The sequence below is a fragment of the Loa loa genome (genome assembly GCF_000183805.2).
Source record: "Loa loa unplaced genomic scaffold supercont3.3, whole genome shotgun sequence".
Classification (NCBI taxonomy): domain Eukaryota; kingdom Metazoa; phylum Nematoda; class Chromadorea; order Rhabditida; family Onchocercidae; genus Loa; species Loa loa.
Window position 1 is genome coordinate 252282 of NW_018108183.1, and position 13402 is coordinate 265683.

The 13402-nt window shown below is 31.4% G+C and overlaps 4 protein-coding genes across 4 annotated transcripts; 1 reads left to right on the forward strand and 3 right to left on the reverse strand.

Moving 5' to 3' along the window:
- Positions 1-2062: 2062 nt before the first annotated feature.
- On the reverse strand, positions 2063-4087 carry LOAG_08035 (hypothetical protein; the record flags this gene model as incomplete). Its single annotated transcript, XM_020447598.1, has 5 exons — positions 3943-4087; positions 3661-3761; positions 3298-3373; positions 2593-2820; positions 2063-2111 (listed from the first exon to the last, which is right to left on the reverse strand). The coding sequence occupies exons 1-5, from the start codon at positions 4020-4022 to the stop codon at positions 2063-2065; spliced, it is 534 nt and encodes a 177-aa protein (XP_020302188.1). The 5' UTR covers positions 4023-4087.
- Positions 4088-4665: 578 nt separating this feature from the next.
- Positions 4666-6369, reverse strand: LOAG_08036 (hypothetical protein). The gene is made up of 3 exons (XM_003143568.2): positions 6184-6369; positions 5609-5737; positions 4666-4963 (listed from the first exon to the last, which is right to left on the reverse strand). The coding sequence occupies exons 1-3, from the start codon at positions 6274-6276 to the stop codon at positions 4799-4801; spliced, it is 387 nt and encodes a 128-aa protein (XP_003143616.1). The 5' UTR covers positions 6277-6369; the 3' UTR covers positions 4666-4798.
- Positions 6370-8164: 1795 nt separating this feature from the next.
- Positions 8165-11095, reverse strand: LOAG_08037 (aspartic protease BmAsp-1; the record flags this gene model as incomplete). The annotated part of the gene is made up of 8 exons (XM_003143569.1): positions 8165-8326; positions 8547-8787; positions 9112-9246; positions 9523-9713; positions 9996-10089; positions 10254-10437; positions 10716-10837; positions 10983-11095. The coding sequence occupies 8 exons, from the start codon at positions 11093-11095 to the stop codon at positions 8165-8167; spliced, it is 1242 nt and encodes a 413-aa protein (XP_003143617.1).
- An 824-nt stretch (positions 11096-11919) lies between these two features.
- Positions 11920-13402, forward strand: LOAG_08038 (hypothetical protein; the record flags this gene model as incomplete). The annotated part of the gene is made up of 2 exons (XM_003143570.1): positions 11920-11996; positions 12878-13402. Coding segments are annotated over 2 exons (408 nt in total), but the record flags the coding sequence as incomplete, so codon positions are not given.

Sequence of the window (13402 nt, forward strand, 5' to 3'; positions counted from 1 at the left end):
ATTAAAATGTTTTAAAGTCAAAAATTCTAAATTATACCATCGTTCATTTAATCATTACATGCTTTTGCAAGCAAATTTGTCATCCTATCTATTCTATCAATCAAATTGTTTCAAATTGTTTCTTTAAAAAAAAAAAAAAAGCAAAAAGAAAAAAAGGATGATTATGAAACTTGGTGACAGTTTAACATTTTCTTCAAAACATTACAAAAATGAAGATAGAAAATTCCATGTCACTTATCATAATCAATTGATTTTTTTATTGAATTTGAGATATTATCAGGTAATGAATGAAATGTTATTAGTCTGAAAAGTAATTTATACTAATTATAACGATAATTTAAAACTGAAAATACGCCATTATCTTATTAAGTTATCAATGAACACGTAATAAATACTTTAATTACTTACTTCGTTCAATCTTTTCCGACTAGAAAAATAGCAATTATTTTAACTTTGCAAATCAATTATTACTATTATTGCTAGTAACTAAAAGTAATAAGCTATTTTTGATTAGCTTAAAAAAGGAAGGAAAAAACTTCAAATAATCACCATAAAATGGTATTAATACATTGTCATATTTATAGTAAAAATGGATAGCTAAGAAATTTACACAGCTGTCTGTATTTCATTCGTAAAAGAGCCAATAGATTTCGATCAAAATAAAAAAAAAAAAGAGGAAATTTGGAAATTCGAAATTTAATTTCAAATTTTTCAACAAAAACGAAGAAAAAAACAATATCAAATAATATATGGTATAAAAAAATTTAAAAAAATAAGAAAGAAAACAAGCATTATCTTTAACCATCCTATATTTTCTAGTGGTGCATATTTCTTATTGTAGTGATGATACAAAAGTATCTCCGATCATTACTGATACCCCTCTGCACTTTTTCTATCATATCATTTAAATAATTTAATATAATTATCGATATTTATCACATCTAACATTAGATAGTTAAATTGATTCATAAATACAAACATTTATATAAACCATAACAATATCTATTATGGAAACGTAAATAATTAATGGAATATAACAGCTTATCTGAATCCATAAACTGCATTAAAATAAATTCGAATTTCCATTATTTGGAATAGATAATTCCGGAAATACGATTTAGATATAATTGGCAATGTAATTTCTTTTGCATTCGTGCTATTTAATTTGTTTGATAAAATACATTGTTCAAAATTTTATATTAGGATTATTGAAAAGAAAAGATGAAGCATGCGGAGAAGCAGGAGGGGGGGGGGAAAAAAAAAAGATGAGAAATAGAAAACTTGCATGATGATTGATGCTGATAAATTTTTGAATAGAAATTAAGCATAACCTTTCTCTTTTTATTACAATCATATATTTGATTGTTTTTGTAACTTCGACAATTTCAAGTGCAAATTTGTTCTTGTGTAATTAAAATTAATGAATTTTGACAAGTTGAAGGGCAAAAAAAAAAGAAGATCAATGATCGATAAGAATATGTTTGTGGCAAAAATTATATTTAGCAAAAAGAAAAAAAAAAATTTCTAATAATTCATAAGTAAATTTAACACAATTAGATTGAAAATTTGATAATTTTTACCGCAAAAAATGTTTTTGGAAAATTGTCATAAAAATTTCTTTTGCAATAATGCTGTTTAATTTGTTTGATAAAATTTATTATTCGAAATTTTTATGTCCTCATTGGAAAGAAGAGAAGAGAGGGAGAGGGAGAGGGGAGGGGGAAAAAAAAAGACCAGTAAATATGTAGAATGAATGGTATATGGGAGTTTCTTTTTTTTATCATCAAATTATTTAGGAAAAAAACTAATAGTTTTAATTAGGAATAAATTTTCAATTTTTGTTTTTCATCTTTGATGATAATTCAGCATAGAATTTAAGAAAAAGCGAGGAAAAAATTTTTTTTCTAAAATTCCATCAATGAAGAAAGTTAATTTAGCGTTTTTTTTTTCCTGAAATTTTTATAATTTATAATTGCACACTTTATATAATCCATTTTTTCCTAATCTTTACACTCAATTATTGTCTGGATAGGTATGTTGCTAAGGATAATTATAAAATCGCTTACATTTGAAAGGGTCCGGAATAAAGGCCGGAACTAATAGATAGTGACCTAAAAAAATTTCCCGACTAATTGCTTATTATAAATGCAAAAATGATTGAGAAGGAGGGAGAGAGAGAGAGAGAAGGGAAAAAATAAAGCAAAGATTGTTCTTTATGGGCAAAGAAAATGAAAGAAAATGCGGCAAATATACGGCAAATGTGACAAATATGAATAGTAATAGTAACCATAATCATGATAATGATAATAATAATAATAGCAATAATAATAATAATAATAATAATAATAATGATAATAATAATGATAGTAATAATGATAGTAATAATGATTAATAATAATAATATAATAATAATAATAATAATAATAATAATAATAATAATAATAATATAATAATAATAATAATAATAATAATAATAATAATAATAATAATAATAATAATAATAATAATAATAATAATAACAATAATAATAATAATAATAATAATAGTAATAATAATAATAATAATAATAATAATAATAATAACAAAGAATACCTCAATGACATAAAACTTAGCAACTGAACAATAGCTAAGGAATTTTCACCAACAAAATTTTCACTAACCTGTACGACAAGTTTCAAGCGCTCTCTGTATAAGTTCCTCGCATCAGCACTTTGTCCTACGACAGATGCTTGACCATCTACTACGACCAACACTTTACGTTGTTCATCATACCGCAAACGTGGAACGGTGAACAAATCAATTACATGGATTAATGATTCCCTCCAATAGAAATTAGTTTTATTCAACGAATTCGTGAGAACAAGGTTCACTAAGATCTGTGTCAGATTATGTCATTATTTGAAATTACGAATTTCTACTTTCTACAGGGAAATGCCTTCAAATAATTATTTGCTAACTCGCTAATTTCAACAAATTATACTTTTGATAATGGCTTCAAATAAAGAATTTCTACAGGGAAATTTCCTTCAAATAATTATTTGCTAACTCGCTAATTTCAACAAATTATACTTTTGATAATGGCTCACCTCAACTGCTTTGCCCGTCCCTATGAATACGGAAAACTTCGTTTTGTCTTGTAAAATACATTACTCACTCACTTACTGCTTAAACCAAAAACTTAAATCATGTTCATTTTATCGTTAGGCAGTAGCCGATACCGCTAGTGGCTTCATTTTAGTAAATGCTTAAATTTATCCCTGTGATTTTGTGTGAAAGATCAATTTTAAGAAAACTAACTGTTTTGAAGAATGATTGCTGACACATTCGGTAACAGCCGACCTGAATTCATTAAACGAAAGGACTGGCCCACTAGCTGAAATACATGAATGTTGAAGGATCTCCCTGTCTATTCTTCAAATCGACATTTGCATGATTATAAGTCCTATTTAACGTAATCGCAAATAACTTTGAAAATGCCCGGAAATCTTCAAAAGCAACAACAACGGACTACAACACCATTTCATAACGAATCAAAATGTCGGAAAGCAATTTCCTTCAATAATGAGCTTGAAATTGGACAGAATGACAGGTCAATACAACCGCACATCAGTTTAAAGGAATGTAAAAGTTGATCAGTGTGTTATGGCCACTGAAACATACCCTTCTGTTTCGATAACATACTAATGACTTTATTAATCCACCGAATTCGCTCTTCACCTTCCAATTTTATCAGAATTTCGACAGCATATTCCATAGCCTCCCTGCAAACAGACACAGTAAATAATTTGAATCTCTTCATACCTTAAGTATTAGAAGGAAAACCTACAGAAATCACGTAAAACTAACAACAGATGAAACGCGAACTTCCAGTAAGACAACTTCGAGATATAACAAGAAATCACAAAGTAAGATGTTCAGAAAAACTCCTACAGAAAAACTTACTTGCTCACTGTGAGTGCTCGCATCTGAAATGCTTTGCGAACTTGTTTCCTCAATTTTTCCACATCCGAATCAGTCGGCATGAGTAAATAATGGAATAAGTCTTATTTTCAGGAATGCATAAGTTCAGATGGATGAGCTTGGTTCTGCAATACTGTTTATCACAACTAATAGATATCATTGGTGCTAATGGGAAGTGGATGAAAGTTCAGGAAACAAAAAATGAAAAGGATGATAACGCTGATACGCATCAGCATCTCATGGAATTAAAAAAACAGTTTACTAATAAACAGAAACAGCAAATAGTCACAGTTAAGCTTTATGCAAAGACACTAATTCTTTTATCGCACGCCGTCGTATTCAACTATGTTTTTAACAGTACTAATTACTTTCTTTATTGTTCAGATTGTTTCGTATTACTGACAATATTCCCACTTCTTATGATTTTTCTTTTTTTTTTCTTGTTTTAATATATTTTAACTATTGCCACTTTCTGGAAGTTTCAAATATTACGCATACATTTTTAAGGATGAATACAGTTTTTGCTGAAAAACTGAAACTCCATGACCTTTCAACTTGATACATCCGTAATTTATCAGTTTATGAACAAAACTATGAACATAAAAGTAAAAAAGAAATACTGAACCAGTGAAATGGAACAACAGTTTGGAAAATCAAGCATGATTTTTTGTTTCATTCAACCAGAAATAAAATTAGAGAAGTGGAGGACTGAACAATCGCTACTATTCCTCCCAAATAATTTCAGCAGATCTGTTGTTCTGCCAGATCTGGTTAGAATATTTAAAGCATAACAAAGGTATTATCACTTCCCATAAATAACTGAACAGGAATAAAACTATTATCGCATCTCGCGACGCGGTCCAGTCGGCATCATGAACGGTGGCCTCATCATCATTGGCGGTCCCATCGGAGCACCCATTGGTGGATAAGGAAATGGCACTGGACCTCGAACCGCTGGACCGCCAACTGGTGCCATGATCGGTGGTCTGGGTCCACCTACTGTCTATAAATTTAATGAGTGAGAATTTCAAGTAGAAATTAAAACTGGAACTGGAAAATTTCAAAACATAAGAATTATTTTCCATGTGGAGTTTTAAATCACTAAAATATACGATGAACACCAAAATCAAGTCATTAAAAAAAACCCAACGAGAACATGTTCCTTCACATCTTATGCTACAGGAACTGTTGACAACCTATGATGAAGTATTCTGTTTTCTGAATGTCCAGACAAAGTATTTATCTGGATCAGTGGTCTTAGTCCACCACCGCTCAAACTAAAGTATTTCTAAAAAATCCAACAAGAACATAACCACAAAGTATTCATTCTAGATATATCCAGAAAGCAAAACACGTCATTTAAGATTGCCAACACTTCGGATATGTAGTATAAGAAGTAAAAGAATGTTTTAGGCAAATCAAGCAAAGCAGAAATCTACCTGAGCTAATCTAAGCACATGACTAATCTAAAGAATATAAAAATGAATAGAAACCATGACCTACGTCAATCTGTTCTCTAAACAATCAACAAGGCTAAAAAAACTAGCTATAGAAAATGAATTCACGTCAGTATCTTTTGCGTAAGTGGTCCACTTTACAAGGGATAAAGTCTTGAAACTATCGTCAGGCAACTTCAAAGAAAACGTACCATGGGCATTCGAGGGGCAGCTCCTTGACTACTACCCATACGTCCTTGCGTAAATGCTCGCGCAGTAGCATCCACTAATTTTTGCGCCTGCTCTTCCATCCACTTTTGATAGAACATTCGCACGTTTTCCTGAAATAAACATTTTGAACTACTTAGCTACTAAAAAAAAGAAAAGAATTTTTTGTTCGACTTCCTCCCACTCTGATTCTTCAGTCTGTAGAGACAAACAACTTCTGCTGGACTCCTAAATACCTCCCTAATTATGTTTTGTTTCAGAAGTGGACTGCAAAAAAATAATAAGTAGCACAGTATGTAAAGCATAGTTCGTTTGACATTCATGAAAGAATTCCTCGATGAATAACGAAGATAAACATTACAGCAGCACTAGAGAGTAAAGAATGGCAAACAAATACTCGTTTAGAATTCAAAGGTTCGTACAATACTATGCATAAACACCCTGAAATTCTGGTATGCAAAATCGCATAATATGTAGTGATTATCAGCCTTCCTTTCTTAAAAAAGGTCTAAAACAATCTTTAATATTAACATCAAAACCCTTTTTGTTCATAACTAACCTTATGCTTTCGGCCACCGTTATGAGTTTTTCGAACAGATGGTGAGTCATGCGTCAAGAAGGTGTCACAGTAATCACAGTAATATTTTGGCATATCTCTGGAACGGAAGAACAATTCTTCAATGCAGCAGCAAGTTGCAATTTGGTTGATTGCACTTCCTCAAGCGTTTCTGAGCTGCAATTATGGATCTCGTTCAATGACAACGACTCATTCTATCCAGAGTTTAAAATAAATATTTGCTAACTTTTATTTTTCTTCTTGAAAAATTCTTTTCAGTATTTTTGCAAAATAATCCGCTACGTGGAAAAAAATCTGATACAAGATTTCTTAAAATACTTTAAATTTGAAAAATGTTTTAGGCGATACCTTCCACGACAATATTATGTAATAAACTCAAAAGGCTGTGGAGAGCAAGACAAGTTTAACAGAGAACTACGAGATGAAAACACATCAAATATAAATGAAAACAGAAAAAGCCAAATGCTCAAAATGGATGATAAGTTAAAACTAAATTACATGAAGACCAATTGAAATTTTGGGAGAAACCAACCACGATATGCAAATGGGACTGTCTCATGAGAAAGCTGAGTTGTGTATTTGCTAGCATTAGATACATTGGGTACCATTTCGATATGATGCTGTGATATTCTTCCATAGAGGGAAGCTGAGAATTAAGTGAAACTCAAACTCAAACCATTTTGAAGACTAAACAAAGTGAAAAGCATACATTAAAAAGCCCGATGCGCTCACACCGGCCCTTAGGGGCTGGAGTCGGCAAAGGTTTGAATGCTTCCGTCTTTCCTGCCTACAATAATCGCCGCATCAGGAAAAAGTTAATAGAGAAAGTTTATACTTTATCAGTCATCTCATTACAACTACTTGTCTTGATTAAGACGGCTAATCAACTAGGTAAATGGAATGAGGATGTCAAAAATCAGTCATAATAAGAAATGAAAGAAGTCAGAATAATAGGCTCGAAAATCACCAATTTCATGATGATCACCAGTTCAAAAGAGAATTATTTCCGCAGGATCAGACGGTGACAAACTACTTTTATACCGTTGTTATTCCACTCTGTCAATTTTTGATGAATTTATACGTAAAAATTGAGGAACAAAAATATCTTTTTTTGCAAATAATAATTTATAACTATTTAAAATCATTTATACCAATTTGTTACAATATATGTCACAAATGTAAGGCGATCACAAGCAATCTGAGAATATCCAATGACAATATTTATGCAATATATGAAAGATAGAATTTGTGAGATATCTTCGCGACAAATTGTGGAATCTTAATCTTTGATCTTCGTGCAGGAACAGTACAGTAAAACAGTATAGTAGTCGACATGGTATTTTTGGATTACTCAAAAATATTGCGAAAAAAGAAAAGAGTGAAAGAAATGATAAATGCAGCAAATAATTTGCCAAAAAGCAGTTCTCATAATTTGCAATTTTGTTATCTCACTGCTGGATTTCAAATTTCATTAACGAAACAATTGACCTAATAGTTAGTTACGCCAATGACCTTCATTTAGTTTTCTTAGTTATTCGTATCCTTCAAGCCGTTCTAAAAGCCATAAACTTGGCTTTGATTTGGTCATCTGATTTTGGCTCACATTTCTTCTTTTTCCTAACCTTTACTTTCTTTAGCGTTAAGTTGAAAAAATACCTTTCATCATGCAGCTCCAATCATTTATTTGGAAGAATATCTGCCTGACGTTGATAACTTACCTGCTAATATATGACTTTCTGATAATACTTTCAAAAATGGACAGATAAATTATTAATTGCTGGAAAAAAGTTGAAAATGCTATTAACAAAGTGAATTCCATCAGGACTTTTACTTTAGATTATATTTCAAATTCATTTTGTAAAAATGTATGTTGATTTGCATGCACTTGGGAACAATAATAGGAAAGTATGGATGATAGGATGGCTTATCAAAGTATCTAAAGTAACTTCTCAATACCGTAGCACTACCAAACTGCGGAGAAACCAATGCGATTGTTTGCGAAATCGTAGATGTGACAATAAGAACTTATGAAGACATCACCAAGAATCCAAGATGGACTAAATCCGACACCAAAATTCTCGAGTGCCGCAAACATGCATATCGGCTTATGATTCTCGTTGTAATACTGCAACAGAAACCGAATGATTTTATTGTACGGTTTAGGAAGATGGAGAATGATTGATATAATGTTGTACTATTTTCTCCAGAAATGTATACATAAGACAGAAATATTACTTTTATATAGGTGAGATTTTCTAATTAAATTCTTGCTACATCCCCAAAATATCTTGAAAATCTTGTCTCAATAAATGTTTCATTGTATAGTTTGATAAAGATAGCAATACCCTTTTAATGTATTGGTTGGGTAGTATTGGATAGGATTTGTCGTCCATGATAATTTCAATAGCAGGACCATTTTCTTTCATGGCACAATCAATCACGTAAACTTCATATTCGAATGAATATGTAGCGTTGATGCTTTCAACAATTGACTTCATGAGGAATGACGGTATTTGCAGGTAAGATGACCCGGTATCGGAGATAGCTTGTTGCCAACTGGTGCTCTCATACGAATTAACTCTCACACTGTGCACAATATAAACATTTAGTTAGAAAATGACGTGAAAACATTTCGAGTAAATGAGATGGATGAGAGACGTTAAAATATATCTGAAAGTTAAAAACTTTAATTTCCGCTATTACTTGAAATCAATATAATTGCTGTACAGCTCGAAATCAAGCTTGAAATCAATACATTGTAATTAGATGTAATTAAAAGATGTAATTAAAATACACCTTAATGTATTTTCGGTGACAGGAAAAGTGGATTTTAAAATAAGGATTAGAAGGAATAAGAAAGAAAAAAAGTTCAGAATGTAGAGTTGTAGAAAAACTGTAGAATTTGTTTACCCTTGTACAGTAAATTGCCAGAACGTCTGGGAAGTCAACTCTACCCATCCGATCACTTCATAGCAATAATCATCGTCAGCATAACCGAACGTGATTGCGCCTCCTAAAACTTCTTCCATCGGTGGTCCCACATATCTATAAGTCATGCTTTTAGAAATGTTCCGATAAATGAATTAATTATTCTCAGACATATCTTTCCGAGGGATTCAAAACCGATTGATAAGTTTTCTTATTTCTATCCTTCAAATATAAAAGTTTTCGATAATTCATATTAAAAGATAAGGTTCAAAGTTGATAAATTTTACATTCATTTTTTAAGAACGAATGTCTCACAGCTTTACAACTCTTGTGATTAGTATGATAATAATATTGTTAAATGACGATCAATTGCAGTGAAATCACAAGACTTACGTATACATGTAAATTGACATTATTGGGAAATCGAGGTCATCAAGTATACTTTGCATCGGTTGAGTAACCTTGAAGGATGAAAGAGCTGGCCAAGCAAGACCCATTACACCATCTATCGGGAGATTACCGAACATGCGATCAATATCATGCACTAGGCCGAATATTTGATTTGTAATTGTGAAGTCAGCAAACTGCAAATATTTTATTTTTTCAAGAGTATAATTGATTGATCAAAGAAAATTAGAAAAATTTGGAAGAAAATTGAAAAAAGAACTGAGCTAATTGTACTTCTGATTATTATGCAAAGTCGTATAATATTACTACCATATAAACAAAGGTAACAGGCTAACAGACTTAGTAGACCTGAAGTTTGATTGAGGAAGTTATTTCGATACCTTGCTAATGTTGCAGAAGCATTCACTTTTCACTTAATCCACTTGAAAGGTTAAAATACTAATGAATTATAAACTTACTGAAAGCTGATCAATCCCAAGTATACCTGCGCAGCGGCCTGACGCATAATTTATTGAAAAGTTTCGGCCATAAGCTTTATATGTTGAAGATTTCCTGTAAGGATCATGAAATGAATATCGTAATAAAAGCTTATCGTTGTTGTAAACGAACAATATTACCACTATTGCATCTTGGCAAAGTCTTGTCTAGCTTGATGACTTAGCAACAAGTGAATTCAATCGATGACTCACCAATATTTTCAAACTTCAACTGATAACCTATCATTTATAGGAGCTGCTTCTAATGGAAATAATAATGAAGACCTTGAATCAAATCGGTTTCTTGCACGTTTTTTTCGTGTTTGTGTACTGTCTCCTCCTGTGCATGAATCACTTTTACATTCCATCGAAAGGACCCATAAATCTGAACTTCCTGTATCGGGAACAACTTCGAATTGTTGTGCTGAAAACAGAAAAGTTCATTTGATTTCAAGTCAAGTATTATTATGACCATGATTATTCAATTCCTTTGCAATGACCCTTCCTGGCTTTCTGTTCAGGTTGCACAATTACGGCTATCTTTCTGATGAATCATTTCAAGATTATTGAATTTCAAAATTTTCGAAGGCAGTCTGCGATGCAGTGATCTTCAGAAGCATGCAATACTCAGGAATAATTTCTTGAATGGTTTATGAATTCATTGGTTTCTTTATAGAGTAAAAGGAGTCAAAATGGATATACGCGGCGATCCGAGAGTGATGTTCATTACATAGACATCGTCCATATAGTCAAGAAGTCTAGCCATTCCAGATTCTCGAAGCAATGATTTAACTAGCTGATTGTATTCCTTCAGTTTCCCAGCTCTATAAATATCTATCGTTGAATTCCATGAAATTTTCAGGAATTCTTATAGTTATTCCGGGATTGTATTTTTGTTTCCTTTCCCATTTCAGTTATCGAATTTGAATATTCGAAATGAAGGATCAGTTCGAGGAGAAAAAGAAATACCGTAAAAGTTGTTGACGCATGGAGAGAGTTTTCTTTATCGTAGCGCGATGTACAGCTGCATGAACTATCAACGATATATGATATAAAACTACCAAAACCAGTGTAATTTTCATTATATCTAATGCAATAGTAACGTTAAACGACATGAATAAAATGAGACGTGAAAAAACACGTGAGTTAGACGCGAATGACATGGAAGCATGAAAGTATGTCACAACACGAAAAGTTTCCAAACCATTAGTATTACCTCTACCATCGCATTTCCACTTCAATCGTTTATGTGAAATGAAAGATTACTACAAAATTTAGATGATAATGTGATAGTGGTTTGGTGTAGAATTATCAAATTCTAGAATTTTTGGAACTGATTTGGAACTTTTCGTTTCCAAATTTTAGAATTAATTAATTCATATCATTACGCTACAACTAACACAGTTACAAAAGAATAGTCAATGTCGAAAATGATAAAACGTTGAATTTGAATAGATGTAGTGATTGTATGAATGCAATGAATGCTTGAAATGGTCAGATTCATTCCTTTAATCAGTTCTTATCTGCTTGATAAGGCGATTAGATGCACTTTTTAGACATTCAAATTTGTAATATTAAGGCCTAGTTTGTCTTCACGGTCCATCCATTCACAAGAAAAAAAAAGGCAAATGATTGTCTGTTCACAATAAGATGATTGAGTTACTCATAGTTTGTCCACATTCTGCTTAGGTACCATTTCTTGAAAACAGATGTCAGAACTATGATGATAATTTTTTAAATATATTCTATGAACGCATTATTCCACATATTCTCCCATCATGGATGAAGAGGAAATTTCTAAACTTCAGCATATATTGATTAATTATAAAGTTCATAATTAACTACAAGCGAACAGCAAACAAACAAAAGATAAGTTGTAAGCTTATCATTAGTTATTTATGTTTGCTTATCGAAAAAAAAACTTGTCAGCGTTGTGATAAAGTCACATAATGGAAGACAAAATATATTGAAAATTTCCCACTGGTAATTTATCGTTTTTCTTAACAGAAGAATTCGATTTTATCATTCATTTAGTGACAACCATAATTGGTAGCATTTAAAAGTAGCTATGCTATCTATGCTATTAATCGCCTTTTTTGTTTTGTTCTGTCTCAAATGGCGAAAGTAATGTGACACTAAGGTCAGTTATCAGATGATAGCATTAACTGTATCTGTATCAAAATGCTAAATTAGATTTAAGATTGGGTGTAAATATCATCAGCACTTTTGGAGGGAGAAAATGAAGTTCGCGTTATTTACGACTGTCTTTTTCTCAAGCAGTAATTGCCTATTTCTGTAAGTGTTTTATTCAAAGAAAGTCTAAGCAAATCTATTACCTTTGTGATTTATCAATTAGATACTAAACATTCATTGGTAGCATTTAATTGGTGGGGGTGACATTTACAGTTGAACTACAATAATGGTTGGTCGTTTCATTATTCGGTAAATGTCAGAAAAACACCGCGACAACCTTTATTTTAACTTCCAGAAATACCAATTCTCGGTTGGACATACTCCACACACATTTTTCCTGTTTCTATTTCGGAATTGTTGCTTACTCAAATGACTGATGGGAGTTTATTCTTTCCGGAAAATTACTTTCATCTGCTTTTCTACTAAAACCTGCCAATATTCTGCAAAATTTGTCAATTAATCAGGCTCAGTACCTAGCGAATGCTACCGGATAACATTTCATGGACAGATTCGAGCTTTCAGTACCAGAAATTGTTGTAAACGTCGCAACGTCATTAACTAAAACTGGAAATATTCCCTTAGGAATATTCTTTCTCTTCTTTTTTCGCAAATAATAATACAGCCAAGATAGAAAGAATGAGGTAAGAAGAAAAATGAAGCATAGCAAATATTTCTTTTTTCAGCAGTAACAATAGGTTATTCTTTTTTAATTTTTGTGCTCCTGTTTTGGTTCAGTTACAAATTTTTATTTCTGTTATTTGTTTGTGTGGTTTGTTGTTTACTAGTGGTTGTTGTGGCAAGGAGTATTTTATATCTCATTTTTATTATGATTCTTTTGGATTGTTTTTGGTTATTTTTTATTTTTTTGGTGTGTTTTTAACTTTTTGTTATTGCTATCGTATGATATATTTATTTCGTGTTGGTGTTTCTGCTTTTGATCATGTTGGTTTTTCTAGTAAGTTGTTTTATTTTTCTTGTTTTTTATTGGTTTTTTTTCTGTAGTTTTTACTTTTTGATGGTTAGTTAGTTTATTACCTATGTCTTTAGCTTTTAATCGTATTGAGTTTTTGGTGGTTTACTTTTATTTTTTGTTTTTTATTTTTTGTTTTTTGAATTATTTTTTTCGTTATTTTCTAGTTGAGTTTAAGAGTAAGTTTTTTATGGATCATTATGCTCGTTTTGTTTATAAGTTGGTT